Source organism: Sabethes cyaneus, chromosome 3 (genome assembly GCF_943734655.1).
Source record: "Sabethes cyaneus chromosome 3, idSabCyanKW18_F2, whole genome shotgun sequence".
In the NCBI taxonomy this organism is placed as follows: domain Eukaryota; kingdom Metazoa; phylum Arthropoda; class Insecta; order Diptera; family Culicidae; genus Sabethes; species Sabethes cyaneus.
The window spans coordinates 141,519,847-141,541,045 of record NC_071355.1 but is presented as its reverse complement, the minus strand read 5'-3'; the positions used below and the strand labels follow the sequence as shown (position 1 = coordinate 141,541,045).

The following is a 21,199-nucleotide window of genomic DNA, read 5'->3' as shown; positions in this document are numbered from 1 at the left end:
ACCATAGCACCTTACATAACACTCGCAAATTAGCATAAGCATAAGCGTAGGATACCGCCCGTGTGCTGCTACTCCGTTATTGACCAGGACCGATGAAGATTGCAAAATGATGGCTGGAAAAAGCATTCTTGAGACAGCACGCTATTCCTCATCGTGCAACCTTATCAGGTCCCTGCATGCTGATCAATACCGACGCCGGCCACGTCCGAATGCGGGTCCTGGTGGGATGGGAAGGAATGTTAGTCCAATACTTGTTGCTACTAAGGACCAGGGAATCCTCTGCATCTTCACAAGTATTTCGGGAAGGGAATTGTTGTTAGTAGATGGGGAGAGCTAGATGGATAAGGTAAGTATGTAAGCACCAGCTATATGAGACTAACCTGGATATCCAAAAATTTTCTTGTAAAGCAAGTAATTACGAAACCTTACATAACACTCGCAAATGACTTAAAAACTCGTTTCGTTTTTCTATGAATATGGAAGCTTTTTCTAGTTATCAAACATGTCATGTTATTGACCAGGTAAGTCTTGAGTTATGATAATGGGGTAACAAGCTAGTCGTCAAATGTTCAATCTTTGCCAGCCAGCTGGGATGTAAAGGGTGTGTACGGTAAAACACACTAAATTAATTCGCAAAATTCTAGTTTTTATTCGATTGTCATCATTTTTGAGGGCATCACATGAAACAATTAAGCCTAGTTTTAGCGTTTTTTTTAAATTAAATTTCACCTCCGTTTCCGAATGCCGGTACTTTGGCCTTAAGGGGACATGAACGACTAAAAACGTTAAAAAATCATTATTTTTTTATTTCAGATTTTGATTCTGCAGTCTTTTCCGCTTGTTTTGATACTAAATTTGTAATGATCCGACTGCGGGAAGTGACCGAAAAACGATCATACATATAAGCATTCAGTGCGGCGTGGAACAACTTCGGCAGAATAAAACGCAGCTCCCGGAAAACCACGATTTTCAAACTTTATGTACCTTTTTCTCAGATACTACACAACATATAGGAACAAACTTTTTGTTTTGTTGGTAAGTAGCTTGGCAAAGACTTTTATAATCTTTGAGGTTTGTAAACGAAACACAGTAAGAGAAAAAAGAAGAAGAAGACAAAATTTTATTTTTTCAGGCTTCTTTTCTTCTTCTTTTTCGTTTTTCTCAGCCACTTCCCGTGGTCGGATCATTACAAATTTAGTATTAAAATAAGCGGAATAGACTGCAGAATCAAAACCAGAATTTGCTTAAAAACACTGATCAATGGTTTATACTAATACACATACTAAAAAATTAAGATTAAAGATTTCTCTTTCTAATTTCTATATTTTGTATAGAAAAAAACTTATCCACGTAGTGGTGAATGACCCTTTGGATTAAAACCACTCTAAAAAAAAAAATAAAAATAAAAAAAACTTATCCACGTGGACATTTTTTATACCCCCTCTCCCCTTCCGTGGACAAGCGAGGACATTTCCATACCCTCCAAACTTTGCACGTGGTGTATGGATGGTTCCTTAGGCCTTCGTATAGTCCAGGCTTAAGACGCCCGATGGGCCCTTTGATACCCAGTTCGTTCCTGTCAGCCGGCAGAGTCATTGACAAGTTTTGACAGGACAATTTAGAATAGATGTTAAGAATCATTCGCGTTAGCTTCATCAAAATCTATGATGACCATGCCGACTTTATTTCGCGAAAAATTGTTTTATATCCAAACATTGTATGTATGCAGATGCAATACGACATTATACAAAGCCAGCCGGTGTGCTTATATCTAATACCGGTAAGTTTAATTTTACTTGATATACATTGTATTACACTCGTGTCGCCCGGTATTTAAAATATCTGGATGGTTTGTATTAGCACATACGTATTCGTCTGTATAAGTGAATCTTCGGCATGATTCTTCACCGTAATTGAAGATTTGAGGCGGAATTAAAAGTGACGCTAATGGTGTGGTTCTATTCCTATATTGGATTAACGCCAATTCTAGCTTGTAATATTAACAGCTGCATCGAATGCAATGTGTTATTTTTATTTACAGCATATTGACTTCTGGTCAGAGGTTACATACTAGCATTATCGATTGGTATTTTAGAGACGTCTTCGGTCGAAGGTTAATTGACAGTAGAACGATGTATACCCGATCAGACGGATCTAACAAAAATAATAATAAATTGTAGCTCCCTTTGATATTTCTATCAACTTTTATTCTAAATGTGCTAAAATAAAATAAAATATTTGACAGTCATTGTACTTTTAAATTATTCGAAAGTGTTTGATACCATTTCACATAAATTGTTTTTTCCAACATTATGGTAATGTATGGTTTCTGTCAAAGTACAGTTTCGCTAATTAATTCATATGTGTCGTATAGACACCAATCGGCTTTCTATGTTCCATGTTGTTCTATGTTGTTTAAGGTGTGTCGCCAAATGAGCGCTCATTTTGCTACCAACGGGGTAGCAGCCTCATAGCGCCGTAATTACAAAAGCTAAAACTATACTTTCTTCAACAATATTGTAGATAATAATTAACTCTACAATTGCCCCTTGCTCTACTTTTTCGAATACTGCTTCGTTGAGGCGCTGTAGTTTAATGAGTAAAAGGTGTCCCACATCAAATTGCACCACCGAAGAAATGCTGTAGAAAATTATCTAATTGACCGATGTTTTTCAATCTTTAGCAAATTTAATTCATTCAACTTCAATACCATAACCGTATACTCGCACCTTACGCTTAACTCCATTCAAAAAGTTTTGTACAACATCTGACAGCAGCTGTACACCGATGTCTGTACAGAAACTCACTTTTTCTTCATGTCTTTCTCAGATTTGACATCCTTGGGATGCTTCTGTAATGCCTGCTTCATAATAGCCCAGTATTTTTTGAGGGGCTTTGGCTTCGTACCACTTTGAATAGTGGCACAAAACTAGATCCGGCCAGAAGATCGTAGGGCCCTCGACAGAGGAATCAGACGCTTCAGTAGACACTCCTAGAGGTGGATCTGTCCGTTTACAGTTCCGGTAGTCACGAACGGAGCACTCCGTTAGCCACAAGAGCAGATCGCTTGCCAAATCATGTATTTCTTGGCCAATTTTGAAATTTTCTGCATCCTTACTTCCTCCGCAATATCAAACTTGTGCTGGGCAGTGAAGTACAGTAGTCCCGGAAGCTGCCGGAATTCTGCCTTGACGTAAGTCTCATCATCCATGATGAGAGAGTTGAGGAAAAACTGACCGCGATAAAAATACAGTGTAAACAATACAGTCTAAACCACTTCTATCCAAATTTTCAAGAGAAAATACCTAATGTGTAATTTTCTACAGCGTTTCGTCCCTGGTGCAATTTGATGTGGGACACCCTTTACCTACTGAGCGAAAAACCGAAAATGAATATATTGATGATTGACTGATATTTACATACCTAGTATTCATCTCCTATGCTGATAATGTGCAGATCTACGTGGACGGTTTCTAAACAAATGAAAATCTGGTTATATTCGCTAAATGGGTACAGCAAAATTCTCTAAAACACAAGCCATTAACTTGCTGAGGGGTAAACTAATTGCAGAGAAATAAAGCATTATACTTATTGACACCTACATATAATAAAAGCAAACCGTATCAAGCTAGGAAATAGTTTTTTGATGTAATTGGGAGTAGGACGGCAGTGTGGTACCATATTTGCAAAACGTCGACCTCTTCGTGCAACTGCTCGTCCAACTTAAGAATAAAATAAATGCTATTCGGCTTGTGATTGTGCACTTAGCCAAATATCGTTGTACGCTTTCGATGGACCAAAATATGCTCTTAACAGGGACATCTATGCACCAGGACCGTCAGATTTCTTGTGCTTTGATTTCAAATATTTTCACATATTTGGCTGTACTGCCTTCAACAAGCAAAACTTGAAAAGTTACGCATAAGAAGTATAAGATTTTTAGCGCTAATTGTTGTCTACAATATTGCTATACTAAGTTTTGCTCTAATTAGAGTATTTACGGTGCACTTTCGGTTGATGCAAAATTATTTTCAAATAATGCTTGGCTTAGATGGTACAGCTTAATAACTAAAATCAGTGCACAAAGAGCAGGACAGCCCTGCACTACTATTTAGGAAAAACTCAGAACCGAACACTTGCGTGAACTCAATCGACAAAAGGGATACGAGGGAACCCAGATAACACAATATCGTAATAGAAAGTTCACATTAAATTGTATGCATATAAATTTTACATTGGAATTGTAGGTTGATTAGAGTATGTCAAATCAAAGTAAACAGTAAACTATTTTGTAGTTGTGCGTGTCCTCATATTCAACTCAAGACTATGAATTATAAAGCAGTACAAATGATTACAATGCCTAGTTGTATCTTAATTATATATTCAGGAGTATTAAGTTAGCAAAGCAAAGCCTAGGTGCTACATTCCGTTATCGAAACTTGACCTTTTGTTTTTATACGACAGACTTCGCAGCCAGCTGTTAGAGTGCAGGACAATTGCAGGACAGCTGCTACGATCATATTAACTCTTAACAGCCTCTCCTAGTCGGGATTCGAACATATGACGACTGCCTTATTAGGCCAGCCTCATACCTCGAGGCCAACTGGGAGACATTAAGCTACGTGTTCTATAAACCACGCAAGATAGAATTACAAATGATTGTCAAAATTTTCGCACGTATATTGCCTCCACTTTGGTAGTTATATGTTCTTATGTGGTGAGCAACATAACTTTTTCGTTCAGATATGATGTCGTATTTTGCAATTGCAATCGAGATATACAAACCAAATTGTTTACTGGGAAGGAGAGTGAATCGGATTTGCGTACCTACACCGGGTATATAATAGCGATCCGCGCTAGTTTAATGGCGGTGCTCCCGCTTTCTTGGCATTCTCGCTTTTCGTATCGTATGACCAAAGCGCAATAAAAAAAACAGATTATAACATACCCTAATACCCTTAGGAGTACATTTCTGTCGCAGTCAGTTGTAGCATGACTATTTCTGGTCATTGATAAATTCAGTAACTTAAAGTGACGAACGTTTGCTACTTGGGATTGTAAGGTTAGGGAACAATAACATTTTCAACATACCAAGAATAATATGGAATGAAATGAGTTATCTACACTAAAAATATCACTGGCATAAAGCGAATCTTATATTTGGAAATTTATTATATAGATATTGAATATTGATTGCAATATTGATTGACAATCATTTCAAAAATAAACTTTGCTCCAATAAATTAGCAGAAACTCGAATGCTTTGGTATTCAAAAACTATAGATATTTTTAAATACGGAAACTGGGAATTAAGTGGAAGCAAGTTGATGGTGTGGCTGCGTTAACGTTCGATCAGCTTGCAGTGAGGTCGTTGAAAATTTCTAATTCAATATTGTTTTTTGTTTATCATATGCATTTGATCGTTTTATGTATCACACATCTTCGTGGATTTTGTTTATTTATTTCAAATTTTGCTTTGCTTGCATATTAATATGGACAGAGAGCATCGTGCATTGAATTACCTTTGAAACAGTCGGATGCAAAAATAAAAGGAAGAATCACCCAGTGCACAGTGAGGATGTTTTCGCAAAAACATCTTTTATCTCATTCAATGTTTTGATGTTAAAAGAAAGATAATTTTATGAAGATTCTAATTGTGTGGTCCTTGTTCACGGCACGCGTCTGTTTCTAGCTGTTTTAACCAAATGAAGGATACATCATCCTGTTTTCCTAGGAGGACACAAATGTGTTGATCTAGAACTCTGGGATAAAACCGACCTTTTTCGCCACAACAAAGCTAACTTTATTTGGATTCCGATGGCAGGGTACCTGATTGTGACAAAATTAGTCACTTTACCCTAATTTTCTCAGTTAACGTCGTAAAATTAGGGTGGCATGATCTTTGTTGAACCTACGTTAAACTACAAGAATCAAAGAGGTGCTGTGAACAAACACCAATCCACAGATATTGACGTTTATTGATTAATGATTACCATTGATAAAACTAGGGTAATGTGGCATCGTAGTACTTATAGCATATTAGAGGATTTTCCTGGAATGTGTATTGTGTGTTAATGACACATTATTTAGGTAGCTGCCTATAGCGTGTAACTGGCACAGAGAGAAAGTATCAAGATGATGTTTATACCTCATAAAAATAACAGATTTATGGCGAAAAAAGATCAACTTTCGAAAATTACAAAAAGTGTTTTTTCATCAAAACTTGTCAGTTCATAAAAAATGAAAAACTGCTACGTAACAATTTAGATAATTTTTTTTTTGCACAATGAAAAAAAATTCAGCCAAATCGGTCCTCTAGATTCTGAGATAAATGTACCGCTAGGATACTTTTTCCAGAGATGGTGACCATCAATTAACGAAAAAAATCGCCTAATTTTTACAAAGTAGATAAAACAATGTATGTTCGAATCTCGGCTGGGAGAGGCTGTTAGCATCAGTAGGATCGTAGTAACTGGCCCTGCAATTGTCCTGTACTCTAACAGCGGGCTGCGAAGTCTGTCGTATAAAAACAGAAGGTCAAGTTTCGATAACGGAATGTAGCACCTAGGCTTTGCTTTGCTTTAGATAAAACAATAATGTGTGAGAAATCAGGCACGCAAAAATTATCGAATGTTATAAATTTTGAATAGTAAAACATTTAAATTCCTTTCGCGATTTTTTTTTCTTTTGTTGGGTGCATTAGACCACTGCGACCAGTTCTGCGATCTATTGTGGTGTGTCCTCTTTTGCTGTGTATATTTTTTATGAACAACTACTATGCCATTTAGTAAATGATATCTTCATTAAAGGCATTATCTCAACATGGTAGTATGTTTCGAATAAAATGTACTACTTTATGAGGAGAACTAGCCAATATTTCCGAAGGCTCCAAGAGTCCTATATCAAAAAATTTACGCCTTTTATTGAATAATGCCGTGCATTCGCATAGAATAGGATGAGCACTTTCACACTCTAGATTGCGTGATTTTACAAAGACTGTTTCTTCAGTGCTGGTCGGTTTTGTGTTTTGTTTTGACAGCTATGGACTTTGGCGGTTGTAAAATGACTCGAAATACCAAGAAATAATATGTGTAAACTGGATGAATTGGAAAATTTGCCAAAGATAGCATATAACTTTAAAAATCGCGGGATGTAGGATTTGTCCGCATTACTTCTACTGGGCCTCCATCGAATCTTTTCTTGTAATGCAATTTGATTTCGACCACCCTTTAGTAATATATACACGTGTAAATCATGTAATATCTAAGTCAACATGGAGTTACCGAAATTCTGTTCTTGCTATTAACTTAAGAATAGTATCCTGTCGAATTTCTGGACCTCAAGGACCTAGCATATAAAAATACTAAGAAGCCCTATCGTTTAGCTAAGATATAAGAGATTAAGTCAATTTAGAATCCTTCAGTGCTACACTTCAGTGTGCTTCTATTTTTACATGTATTTTCGATTTTATTTCGATACATAACAGGTACCTATTATTTGCTCCAATTCGTGATTGGATAAGTTAGTTTATCAGAATTTATTGAAAATATCATCCTAACATATTATGCAAAAACAAAATTGTGTCTCCGTGTCACACAGTTAATTTTCAAATGTTTGTGTGCTGTAAAACACAAGAAGAAAAGAAAAATCCACACATAGCATGCAGTACCTAAATTTTAAAGATTATTGAAGCAAGCAACGCGAATGTTTATCGATCGATTTCTTTATTGTGTCACACAAAAATCAGGCAGTAATCACCCACATTTTTTGCTGACCGACGGAACAGACAGCGCCACAGCAAGGACAAGGAATAATATATTGCAATCAGGCGCCTAGCCGTGTCGTTTTCCACATGGTGGCGAACTACTAAAACATTGGGAAACTGGTGGGTAGTAGTGAATGGTGATCATCAATAGCGACGAAATGCACAGCGGTTAGATTCCGATACATGGAACTCGAAAGATTTAACTTTTACTTTCGCTGGAAAATTTTTGTCCCCTATTTCAGACAAAAGAATATGGTTGTGGTGCATGAAAAGTGGGAAAAACTTGATGCAAAATTGCACTAAAAACTCGTACAAGTATCATCATACCAGGATTCGAGTATTCACGGCGAGTTGCACTTGTTCTCACTGATTCTTCCACATGAATGCAGACAACTGACCGCATGCGCGGACCACAGAGAGCTTTTTCTGGTCCAATACAAATTAGAGGCGGAGCTAGGAAACCCGAAAGCTTCGATTAGCCACCTCCTACTGTTGCGCGCACACTTGTATGACTTTCGAGTCGGTGCCACATCCGTTGCCATGTGGAAGTAGCTGAAAGAAGATGAGAAGAACTCAAATGTGAGCTGACTGGTTGGCTGTCCGCTATGTTATTTTGTACTGGCTGGCGGTGACTTTAGCTTGCGGTTGAATAAAAAATGCCTATACAGAAACATTCTTTCTCTCTTTTCACGTTGTTCCGACTGTTGACCGAAGTGACGATATGTCGAGGATGCGCATGTCACAGTATTAGTACGGAGGCTCCATCGTACTCCTCCAGCAAGCGCATTTTGCATCCGAGCTGGTATATTTTTTCACTATGCGGGAATTTCACTACACAATTTTCATCTATTTTACGTCCAGTCGCGGATGAATTCACATCGTTCGTTTGTCCCTGTCGTATTATCGTGTCGTTGGACCATTCGGTAGAGTCCGCGAGGTAGAGTAAAGTAGAAAAGTGGCCAATATAAGGTCGATGAAACTAAATTACGTGTGAAATAAATTATTTTGCAACTAATGGATTAAGTAAAAGCGCACAAAGTTATCGCTAGACCAAATCAATCAGTGCAGTGATAACGATTCTCTCGAGTCAATGATCGACACACTACGTTGCGGATCACATAGGATGGTAGAGCTGTAACAAGCAGACTCGTATGAAGAGTCGGTGTTTTCCGTTTTGGGTTGTTTAGTGAATTATGCAAGCCCCGGGAAGGTTTCCGTGAGTCGGTCTGCTTGTAAATAGTGAGCGCGAAAAAATACGGAAGACTAGTGTCGCGAAACGGTGAATTGTTATTTGAATGTTTGTAGAGGAAAACCATCTAGACCTTGTAACGCTTTCTACTTCGATTAAACACACATTTTTCGGTACGACGTGAATAACCACAACAAACTGTTATATGAAACTACCGGGAGAACGCGTTGTTAGAGTAATGAATCTCGAGGAACCAGCGTTCGCAGATAATTACATACAGGAATTTGTGCTGGAGCACCTAGAGGATACCAGCGTGAAACGTGAAGACATCAGTCCAACAGCTGGAAATGGGAAGATCTGGACACCGGCCGCAGATGAAAATGCATTCATTCCAATACGACTTAAGGCCAATGGCTGGCATGTGGAGGAACGCAAGGTGAATTCAATTACACCGTCATCCGATTTTTATCCTCATCCTACACATGGACAACCGGTGCTCCTGAATCCTCCCATTGCGGGTGTTCCATCAACGCCGCCAGAAACTCCTCCCGTGGTCGGTTCTCCAAGTCATACCAACCCAGGCGCTTATCCGTACTATAGTAATCGGATTCAACCTGATCAAATGGAAAACATGATGATCGTTCCGCAGACCATGCGTATGGAGCAACCACTCGATCTACGACCTTCACATCAATTTACGATTTCAACTGAAGGTGATTGGATTGAACGTAAAGAATACATGCAAGTTCATTCGACGAATGGATTTTCTCATCATCATGGCCAACTAGACCATCTCAGTCCACTTCATGGTGGTTCTCACCATCATCTAAACCTTCACGGACACTCGAATCGTCCGCATTCAGTCAGTTCCACCGGTTCATTGGGATCACCGAGAATTGGTAACGGTAGCAGTTGTTACACCAGTAGCAATAGCAGTGACGATATCATTAATGACGATCTGCTCATGTCACTTTCCGTTCGCGAACTTAACAAGCGTTTGCATGGATGTCCACGTGACCAGGTGGTTCGCCTAAAGCAAAAGCGACGCACTCTGAAAAACCGTGGATACGCTCAAAACTGTCGTTCCAAGCGGTTGCAGCAACGGCATGATTTGGAAATCACCAATCGTCAACTGCAAAGCGAAATGCATCATATGAAAATGGAGCTTGCAATGATCAAACAAGAAAGAGATGAGCTTAAGAGTAAACTTCGTGATCGTTCTACTGTAACAGCACCACAACATCAGCACAGTCAACAACAGCAGCACCAGCAACAGCAACATGCTGCCCGTCAAACCAACGGAAGTGTACCTTCTGCAAAGCAGCAGCTCATTAACGATACCACCAGCTCCCCGGAATACTACGTATGACGCCAAATTGGAGGCCAACAACCGTGGATCGGGCGTTATGCTTCCTAATGCTGCTAGCGTATTGACTTTAAAAGATAATGTGAAGTCCCTAATATTGCGAAAACTACAAACATTTTTAATCGGTGATTGAAGATGTTGTAAATAAAAGAGAGTGGGATAAAAACTCTATTAAAGACTGGATCTGGATGGACGCAATGTTATTGAAAATGCTGCGAATTTAGGCGTTCTGCGCACCTCTCCATGAGGTGAGTCTGGTGGCAGATGTGCTAATTATACGATGTTTGCAATTTCACTCAAGGATTAACCGTGAAGGTTAACAGTTATATTGTCGAATTTTAGTTGAAGCAATAGTTTGTTGAACTTTCAGTTTTCCAAAGAAAGACTAAACAAGAAGAATTATATTAAATAAGCAATCGTTTTTATTGACAAATACATCTTTTTATTTTCCCCGATATCATTTTCACTCGTAATTTCTCCCGTTCGTTTAGTTCATTATTGTTTGGTAATAATGGTTTTTGGATTGCTTTCAAGTCGTTATTACAAAGTACCCCATCCATTTGGATGAGGTTCAAATGTGAGAAGAACAGTGTACTCTATTGTAGTTGCTAGCTCAGCTGCATCGTTTTTCGTTTCCTATGACTTTTCTTATGACTGCATTCGGTTCGCTTAGTGATGACAGTTACGGTGTAACAATGATGAACGCATGTTGACACAGAAAAATTGTTTCAGATTGGTCGCAAAATCATAACGGAAAGCATGCGTGTAATGCTACTATTGATTACTATCACATGGGAGTATATTAAAATTGATCGTGAGATGATGTCATTTTTCCTTAGGATTATATTTTTATAGCTGATTTTTTCTGAGTTCTTTCATGCACTTTCATAGCTATGCCAATGAATGATTCTTTGCTCATAACCGATTCCGGAGGTATAGGATGTTCTGACGGATGCACGTTTCGGTGCGAGATGGAAAATAAAAAAACTCCGTTAAACATTGAAGAAATGTCACTAACATTGTTGAGATCATATTGAGAATTTAATTTTAATTATTTTTAGTGTTCATGTATGAACTTTATAATTTCATGGTAAGAAACGTGCACATTTCATTTTGTAGTCTAAGATTCAGTTAATCGAGTCCTAACCTGCAACTTTCACTCAGTCAGACAGTACTCATAAATGAAATTGTCAAAGTACACTTATAACATATTTGTTCAACTATAACATTTATTTGATTCTTTTGTTAAAATTGGTAACGAGCTTAATGTTTCACGACGCGTTTTAAGAAATCATCAATCCAATTGAAACAAACTGTGTTGGTACAACGATACAAGAAAAATTTTAATTTTAAAATGTTGTTTTATATCAAAATTGTCTTATGACACTATTTTTTCGCATTGGAAGTAACAATTTGGTCCTTTGTCGGAGTTTTCTATTTTTGGAACCAATAATTTGTTGGGTAACTAGAACTTATTTCTAGTGAGGGGGGGGGGCTATAGCCCTTGACATTTATCGTCTTGGCCATATCAAAATTAAATGCATGGGATCTTATAAAAGTGATGCAAATAAAAATTACTCCCAGGTATTTATCGCCTATAGTTATCTAACCATAGTTATTTCGAAGTTTAAAAAACTGAGTCAATTTTTCTAGGAGAAGGCTAATTTCTTTAAGAGAATCTTAGCCCGTCTTAGCTCCCTTTGTCTTCTTTCATAGTTCAGCCAATGACTGTTTCTCAACTATTGTTAGAATTATTCCAAAATAATGAAGGTCTATATGTGGCAAATGAATACAGAATGTTTATTAAAAAAAGATAAAAAAGCGAAGTTCGAAAAAGACACTGAAGAAGCCTGCAAGTCGTAGGCCAAATACGTATCTGTCAAGAATATACCTAGTAGAATTAAATCGGATAAGTTTTCTTTTCATTTAATTTCCAAAAAAGCGAATCCAAAGGTTATTTCTCACAATGAATGAGAGCTGTGAATTAACTGGCCAGCCATTTTCTCATAATACGGTAAGGGATTTAGTTTTCAACCCTGTGCTTGTTTTCGCACCATTGTTAAAACATTGGAAAAGGAAAAGGTAGAGGAAAGTTAATATTAAGAATATGGTCAAGGTTGTTATTTTGCCAGAGATTCTTCAACATCCTACCAAAATTTGGGTGTGTATGTTCAAATAATCAAGTTTTTTAAGGTGGAAATAGTCGTCATCTATTCTGCCAATTTCAATAGCAGTTTTTTTGTTTGAAACAAAAATTATGTTCATGAAAATATATTTGAAGTGTTCAGATTCGCAAGAAGAATGCAGTATTTACAAATTTACGAACAAAACTCTGCTTTTGGGAGCAACAACTACTTTCGAAATTGGGCTTTCCGACGAAAATTTGATGACTGCTAATTTCCCGTTAAACTGCAACTGGAGTTCGAGTGTTTTCTTTTCGTCTAGTGAAAACAGATACGAAATCAAAATTTCCATAAATTGTGTATGCAGTGATACAAATCCGTATTCGTACGGCAACATGCAGATTTCGTTTTTCTACATTTAAAAGTTTATCAGAAATTTTAAAAACCTGTTATTTAGGTAAAATCTTAGTGTCAGATGTTAATTTTAAGGTATGACATGGTTTTGGAAAAATGGTTTTTATTTAGGGTAATTGATCTTGAGTGGACCTATTTAGCGAGTTTTAAGACCTGAGTGCACTCCTGCTTAATTTACTCGTCATTTATAAATAACTAGCTGACCCGACAAACTTCGTATTGCCACAAATTAAACTGTGTTGTACATAAATCCTGAATCTCGGATGACTTTTTTTACAATCTCGAGTTTTGCAAGTTTCGGAAGAGCTCATGGGTGTTTTAATATACAAATTTTCCCGACAGTAAAATAGAAAACAACTCCCCCCCATTGCTTAGACTGATAAAATAAAGCGGATAGCATTTAAATATTCGCCATCATTACAAACCATTTCGCCGAATACCATTTTGCGGAACACCAATTCTCGGTTGACCATAACGTGGAATATAGTATTTCGCAGAATACCATTTCGCGAAAAACCTTACGGGAATGTACCATTTCACAGAAAATATTTTCGTAGAAAGTACCACTTCGCAGGGGTGACTCAACCGAAGGAAAGTAATAGAGGTCAGTAGATCTAGGAAAATAAATAAACCTAGGTCTTGTTATTGACTAATGTTTTATGAAAGAGTCTAAAATTTCTCGAGTTCGATTAGTTTTTGAGTTACGCAAAAAATTCTGTTTTATTGATATGAGAGTCCTTATCCCCCTACCACAGGAGTGAGGGGTCTCAAACCATCATTAAAAAAAATTTCTGCCTCCAAAACCCCCCACGTACTAAATTTGGTTCCATTTGCTTGATTACTTCTCGAGTTATGAGGAAATTTATAGTTCATTTGTATAGGAGCCCCCCTCCCAACTATTGAAGGGGGAGGAGTCATAATTCCCCTCCTAAAGAGGGAAGAAGTCTCAATTCACCATAGAAAAAAAATTGCCTACAAAAACACCCACATGCCAAATTTTGTTCCATTTGCTTGATTAGTTCTCGAGTTATGCATAAATTTGTGTTTCATTTGTATGGGAGCCCCCACTCTTAGTGGGGGGAGGGGTCTCTAATCATCATAAGAACCTTCCCTGGCCCCAAGAACCTCTACATGCAAATTTTCACGCCGATTGATTCAGTAGTTTTCGATTCTATAAGGAACATCCCGACAGACAGACAGATAAACAGACAGAAATCCATTTTTATATATAAGATATGTGATGATGTTACTATTTGTTAGAAAGTACCACCTTTTTTCTACATTATCAGTACTTTAAAAAAGTATAATTAATGAAACTTTTATTAAATATATCGTTTTTTGCCAAAGCCTTTTTTTAATGTTGAGTGTACCCAACATGATCTTGAGTGGACCTATTTCTGATTTTTGAATGGACCTAAATTAGGATTGTCATAGTTTCTTCCATGGAAATGAACAAAATAATAACAAAGAATTTTTTTTTCAATAGTGGTACTATACTACTGCTATTTATTAATAGGACAGAGGGTTGAACAGCTTTTACCTTTCTTGTACTCTGTTAGAAAGGTATGAAAGTCGTTTGAAAAATATGAAATTGGTCACAGTCGCCGAGGGTCTTAACGATACAGGAATTGCCTCGTTTAGCATAATTTGGGAATTTTTTTTACACAGGCCGACCAAATTGGGAAAATTTTACTCTACTTATGTAGATTACCAACAGTGCTTCGTGCTAAAACAAATACGTAAAATCCAATTGAAAAACTTAAGTGTAACTACTTTTCTGCTAAATGCGAATGACGCAAAAACAGCTCTATTTTAACAGAAGGCAATTGGTGTACCTCTTATCTTTTAATCCTTCTTATCTTTCAATCAATAATGGCTAAAAATTTTGTACAATACTGAGAATAAATTAAGTTTACATAATTTTAAGCATAAAATGACATATATGTTATGCTAACCAGTTAGGAAGACTTTTTAGTTTCAAAACTAGAGGGTACAATGTACAAACACTTTGAAGCAACTACGAAAAAGGAACTGTAATGGGTAGTTTTATTAATATAACTAAGTTTTTATTTGGGCTTTATTCAGTATACCCGTGCTTAAAGATTAATTATAAACGGAGACACAAGTGACAACAAGCAGTTTTAATGAATATACAACGACGTGTTCGTTAGTGGTAGGCAATGATAGCTACCGTCAGTGATGTCTCGAAGCGCAAAACTAGGTCCACTCTAAAATCAATACTAGGTCTACTCAAGATCACAAAAAGGGTTTAAAATTTTTAAGGAATTTGACGATTTTACTGGTTTTACTGAACTTATAAATATCTAAATTGAAATTACACATATTTTAGCATCATTTTAAGAATATTGTTTTATTTCAAACCAGAGGGGTTCCGGGTAGTAACAGTTTGAAAATACTCTATGGTGACTGCCAAAACGCTGAAAAGCAGTTACTTTTAAATACGCTGCAATAAAGTGGTTTTGGCTATAATTTTAATTTAATTTTAGTATATTTACATTCAGAAATGATTAAAGATAAACATAAAAGAAAAATACAGTACAAAGACTTGATAGGTACAGTCGTTCCACAATTATGGGTCATATACAATTATTTATCACTTTGACTTTAACTGCTTATTTCCGTTTTAAAACTCCTCATTGATTGAAAAAATGACTTTTCAATAGTAGACAAATTCATCTTGTACTACTAAACAAGTCTATTATACACCTTAATACTGAATAAAATATGTTTTGAATTTTTTCGTTTTGCTGCACAATCCAGCTGTCAAACTATCACTCAAATTGTAAACATCGTAAGGTGCGGCTAGTGATTTCGTAAGCCTCGTAAATGCAAATTAGAAAATAATTACATCTGAAAAATGATGTTCGTATCAAAACAAAGGTAGAATTTGTATTCTTCATGAGAAAAGTTCATGTTTTATATAAGTTTAATGGAAATTGGATAGTAAATAAAAGTGACTCATAATTGTGCCATGATTTTCCTAGTTTTACACAATTATGGGTTACTCTTTCTACAGATTACCAATTAAATTGCAGTCGAAAATTTTAATTATATTGATAGCTAGTGGAAATGGTTTCTTAGAAAACAATGAGTTCAACACGATGTAGTCCGTAAGTCCGGAAGTGCTACGCAAAAACTTTCCAAATTCGTACAACAGTAGATATTTCTCTACTAGAGAACCATTTTCAACCGTTCAGTGATACTAACAAAGTTCACCAAACACAAAATAATCGGGTCCTAGCCCAAGTTTAACAGCAGGAGATGGATCTTCTAAAATTTACTTGCACGAGATCTTCAATATTTGTGTTTTTCGATAAAATAAAGCGACAAAACCTGATTTTCCCTTATTTGTTTGGATTTCAGGAAGTAATGCACTACAAAACTCTCATAAGATGGTGATATTGACAAAAACAGAGCCATCACTACTTTTTACAAGTAGTTTAGTCTAATGCAGCAAATTTTTTCATCCATGAATGAATGCTTCTAATTTAAAGCTTCTAAAATAAAGAAAATAATGGCGTTCAGACTATTACAGAGATTTTGAAAAAAAGCTAAGTTTGCAATAAAAGTTATAGGCGAATCTGGACCATAATCCCCCGAAATCAAGTTAGCAATAACAATTGTTAAGAAGAATTCAAAATAATCCCAAACCATCTGTTCTTTCATCGTTTTGAGCGTATTATTCTTAAGTGACTAATAATATGTACCAAATTGACCCATAATTGTTACAGTGCGAATTTTGACCCATAATTGTGGTTTTAGTTAGACCCGCACTTTTTTCTTAATTTATGTAATTTAACGATAGAATACTAGCTAAAATATGTTTGAAATATTAAATCAAATATATGATAATCACAATACATGATTGTTGTGGTAAACGGTTTGCTTTAAACTGGATAATAATTTATTTTGTAGTGCAACGATTCGTTACGTGACCCATAATTGTGGAACGACTGTTATTTTAGGATAAATAAATAGGCCCACTCAAGATCAGAATTTGACTAGGTCCATTCAAAATCATTTACCCTATCTGAAAAAAAATTATAAATTAGCGCATGAAAAAATCCACTAAAATTTATATTCGTTTTAATTTCGTTGATGTGGCTTAATTTCAAAGATTAGTATTTAGTATGGTATTCCTTGGTCATTGCAACTACCTTTAGTCGTTTTGTAATGCTGTCTACGAATTTTTTCGAGTATTCGGTGGGAATTAGGTCCCATTCGTCCATCAAGTGCTTTCTAAGATCGTTTTTGCTCGAAATTTTATGGTTTCTAACTTTTTTGTCGAAATATAAAAACAAGGTTTCCAATGGGATTGACATCTGGAGTTATTGTGGTAGAGTATCAGTAAGTTTTGCCCAGTTGTAAAGTAACCATGTGCGTTTCTTAAGTGCTTTGTATTTTGGGTCATTGTCTCGGTAAAACGTGAACCTCTGACTAAATCCCATTTTGTTGGTACTTGGCTTTAAATTTTGCTTTAAAATGTCCAAATAGACATTTTGATCCATAATGCCATCGATGAGGACTAAATTATCAACACCTTTAGCCGTAATCCACGCCCTTACCATCACTCCACCCCTGCCGTGTTTAACCGTTGCTTTCAGTTTTTTTACATTCAGTTCATCGTTTGGCTTTTCCCATACAAAACGACGACCAGCTGAACCAAATATGTTAAATTTGAACTCATCTGCAAAAATAACAACTTACTGGGAAGAAATTTATCTCCGATGGTCATCCAAATCCAAGTTATGGGACACTTAGAGCAAAATCAAATGGAAGTGTCCAAATTACCCGAGCAGGAGCAAAGAGCAAAATAATAGTATAATGCTATATTTTGCTATTGAACAGCTATGGAGATACTTTGATAACACATTTTGTTATTGAGTAGATATTTAAAACAGTGGTTGTAACATGAGTTTAATAACTGATTTTGTTATCATAGCTTATTATGACCATAAAATGACATTCGCTATATAGCTTATTGGTATGTACGAGCTAATTATTATTCAAATATGAATTTGCATAGGACTGCAACTGGAAATTGCTGCAAGGCACAATACTGTCGCAGTTATTTGTTTGAGTTATCCTTTGTTTTGAAATTAGTTGTAATGTAATTCTTTAGGCTAATTATTATCAATCGAGTTATGAATGAAACAAAAATAAAAATTTGACGACTATTGGCATTGAGTACCTATATCAGAATATAAAGTTGACTTTAAAATTATCGAGAAATTTTATACGAAGCTTTTATTGTGATAAAGTGTTTAAGAGCGTTAAGGCTGTGAACCAATTCGCGAAATTTTCAACTTTTTAGTTAAAATTGGACAATTCGATAGTTATTTCTCCTCAAGTGGTTAAAATCAATTCAGAATGCGAACCATTTCAAATTTTAACAGATTGGTAGTTGTGTTGCTCAATGAAAGCATATAAGGTGATGATTAAGATATGTTTCTGTAACAACGAATTTGTTTATTCATCTGGGTTGGAATTGGATGAATTTTTGTTGTTCATTTGCTCCTATTTGATAGATAAAATTCATCTTATTTCAACCCGGGTTGAATAAACAAATTCGTTATACGGTAAGCATCCATACATTGGTAAAAAAAATTCGAGGAGAAATCAGTGCAACACATCAAAGATCTCTTCCTTATCTGTGCATATCTCATTGGCTCTCAGAATAACCATCGAACTGCCAAAAATAACTACGCTTCAGAGCAGGATTATTTTCGACAGAAGGTGAAATAACTATCGAACTGTCAAATTTTAACAAAAGAGTTAAAAATTTCGCGAAATGGTTCACAGCTTAAGTACAGTACTGGACAAAATAAAGTACGCACTTACCACATCTTGAAACTTTCATGCTTTTCTCATTATTTATAGGTGATAACTATTCACAGTGATCGAACAAAAATTAGCTTTATAAATATACTTTCAGAAGATGTTTTATACAGAGGCTTTATAGAGGTTTGTCGATATATTTTTGAGCAAATTTAAGACGTTTGATCCTATACAAATTAATATTACTTAAAAACAAATATTGAATATGAAATAAAGAAACCTGTTAACATTTCGGTTAAATGCCTTCGTTGAGCAAATCCATTTTAAAATCCCATTTCCTTCAGTCTTCTACGAACAGTTCGTATTTTCTCGGATTACACGGTTGGTAGAGAACGGATCTTTAGCCACTTCTCGACGAATCAGGCGATCATCACTGGTTGAAGTCCTCCGCTTTCTTCCTCTTTCAGTCCGGTCTTTCACGCTTCCAAGTTTCTCATATTTTTTCAATGTTTTTCGTACTCCTGCCTCACTAATTTCATATCTTCGAGCAATTTTTCTATTCGAGAAACCTTTCTTACGATTTTTAACGATAAGTTTACGGATATCTTCACAAATTTGCTTTTTTGCCGTCGTACCAGATAAAAACGCGCACCAGTAATGAAAAATCAATCACAAACAATTTGTTTTGACACTTCGCTGCAGTGTGATAGTGAGGAAATATTCGTATGCAGTCAGCGGCGTTGTGCAGTCATTATATTAGTAGTGCGTACTTTATTATGACCAACTAAAAATTGACTTTTTCTAGAACTATACAATAGCTTGATCAAAATAGCTAATGTTTATATTTAACGATACATAAATCGTTTACAATTTGTCCAAATATACCGAGTTCATATGTTTGACAATAAAAAAGATACCGCGTGTTATATAGTATGAGAGCGGGTGCGTACTTTATATTGTCCAGAACTGTAGATCAATGATATATTTCAGAAGTAATTGAAATATAGTTGGGGGTGAATGAATCTTTTCTCAGAAAGTTTTTAACGTATATTGCGTATCATATTAGACGAAAACGAAATTAGCTATCGAACCTGCTTTTACCAAAAAAAAGTTGACATCCAGCAGTCCAATTTGTAGCAGTATGAATTTAGTCGGGTCAGCTAGTTTTCTATACAAGGTTATGCTTTTCATTACGAATTAGGTGCAAAAACGCTTCTTTGAGGACTAATATTTGTCGACATTGACTAACGAATTTGACTAACTGAGGAAATGTTACTAAATCGAAAACTGAATTGAAAGATTATAGTGCTACTTTTACTATTTATTCATAGTTAGGGGCGATTAACATGGAATAAAATGTAAAATTGATTTGATGGAACGCGAAAATTGATTCAAAGGTCTAATGAACCACTGTGAAAATTGTATCAAATTTATGTATGCAACTCCGGAAGTTCTGATCAAAAACATTCATTGGTATAAGCTATGCAATCCCAATTTTCATTGATTGATTCATTGAATTTCAGTAGTATGTCTTTACTTACTTGAGCACGAAGCGTTATTATTTTATAAACCACTCAAAACCATCGTCAAACCACTGACAGACTTGCTCAAAATACATAGAAACGTGTATACGAATCAAATACCTCTACAGTCAATGTATCTTATCAGATTATTTAAATTTTTCTGTCTCTTTTTGTTTAATTATTGCCTACACGTTTTGTTCCACGTTGTTTTCATCAAGCAAGACTTGCAAGGGTAAGAAATAGCAAGGATAAATAAAGTAGTTCAAATCGTCTAGTAATATTAAGCATTGTTGAATTTAATTGAAAATAAGTAAATAAATTGACGATTCTTCATTCCTAGTGAAACAAACAAACACTGTACCATCAAAGGAAATAAACTAACTGTAACATACTAAATATATAAAAAACGATTAAAACACAGAGTTTATCAAAAAATTGAATCGCTTGTTATGATTTTTTGTCGTGATAGATATGATGACATTATTTTCCTTCTGAATCAGAAATATAGCGGGACGATATGCATGATTTCAAGGTTTCATTTCATGTCGGTGAATAATCACAAATAAATATTTGTTTCTTAGGACCAATAGTGGTAAAGGATCATTTCGCGATAACAGTGACTGTTTATGAAAATTGATACGCTACAGTTGTTTTTATTTTATCGTACGTAAACGAACCCATGAAGATGATCGACGTTTTTGTTATGTTTTTCAGACGGATGACATCTAGTGCGGTCCAGTGGTCAGTACAAGGAATAATCGCAAATTTTCTTCAATGTTTTTTTCACTTCGCAGTGTTCCGGTCTTCTGTTTTTTTAACGTGGGAGGTGTATTTATCGTGAATGAAATCGTACGTCGTACGTCCAATGGTTTGTGTTCATAAGAACAGTTCATCGGGACGAATTAAACCAATTGCTTGGAAATAAAACAATTGGTCATTCGGAACGGGTAAGCTCATGAAATGTGTGAGTTTATTATGATTATTTGCGCACATCATAACGACGAGGATGGATCTGAAATC

The 21,199-nt window shown here is 35.8% G+C and overlaps 1 protein-coding gene across 1 annotated transcript; it reads left to right on the top strand.

Annotated features, from left to right (window-relative positions):
• The first annotated feature begins 476 nt into the window (after positions 1 to 476).
• LOC128740211 (transcription factor MafB) lies at positions 477 to 10,323 on the top strand. The gene is made up of 3 exons (XM_053835742.1): positions 477 to 521; positions 8,717 to 8,748; positions 9,147 to 10,323. Exons 1-3 carry the CDS (start codon positions 477 to 479, stop codon positions 10,321 to 10,323), a joined length of 1,254 nt encoding a protein of 417 aa, XP_053691717.1.
• Positions 10,324 to 21,199: the final 10,876 nt, after the last annotated feature.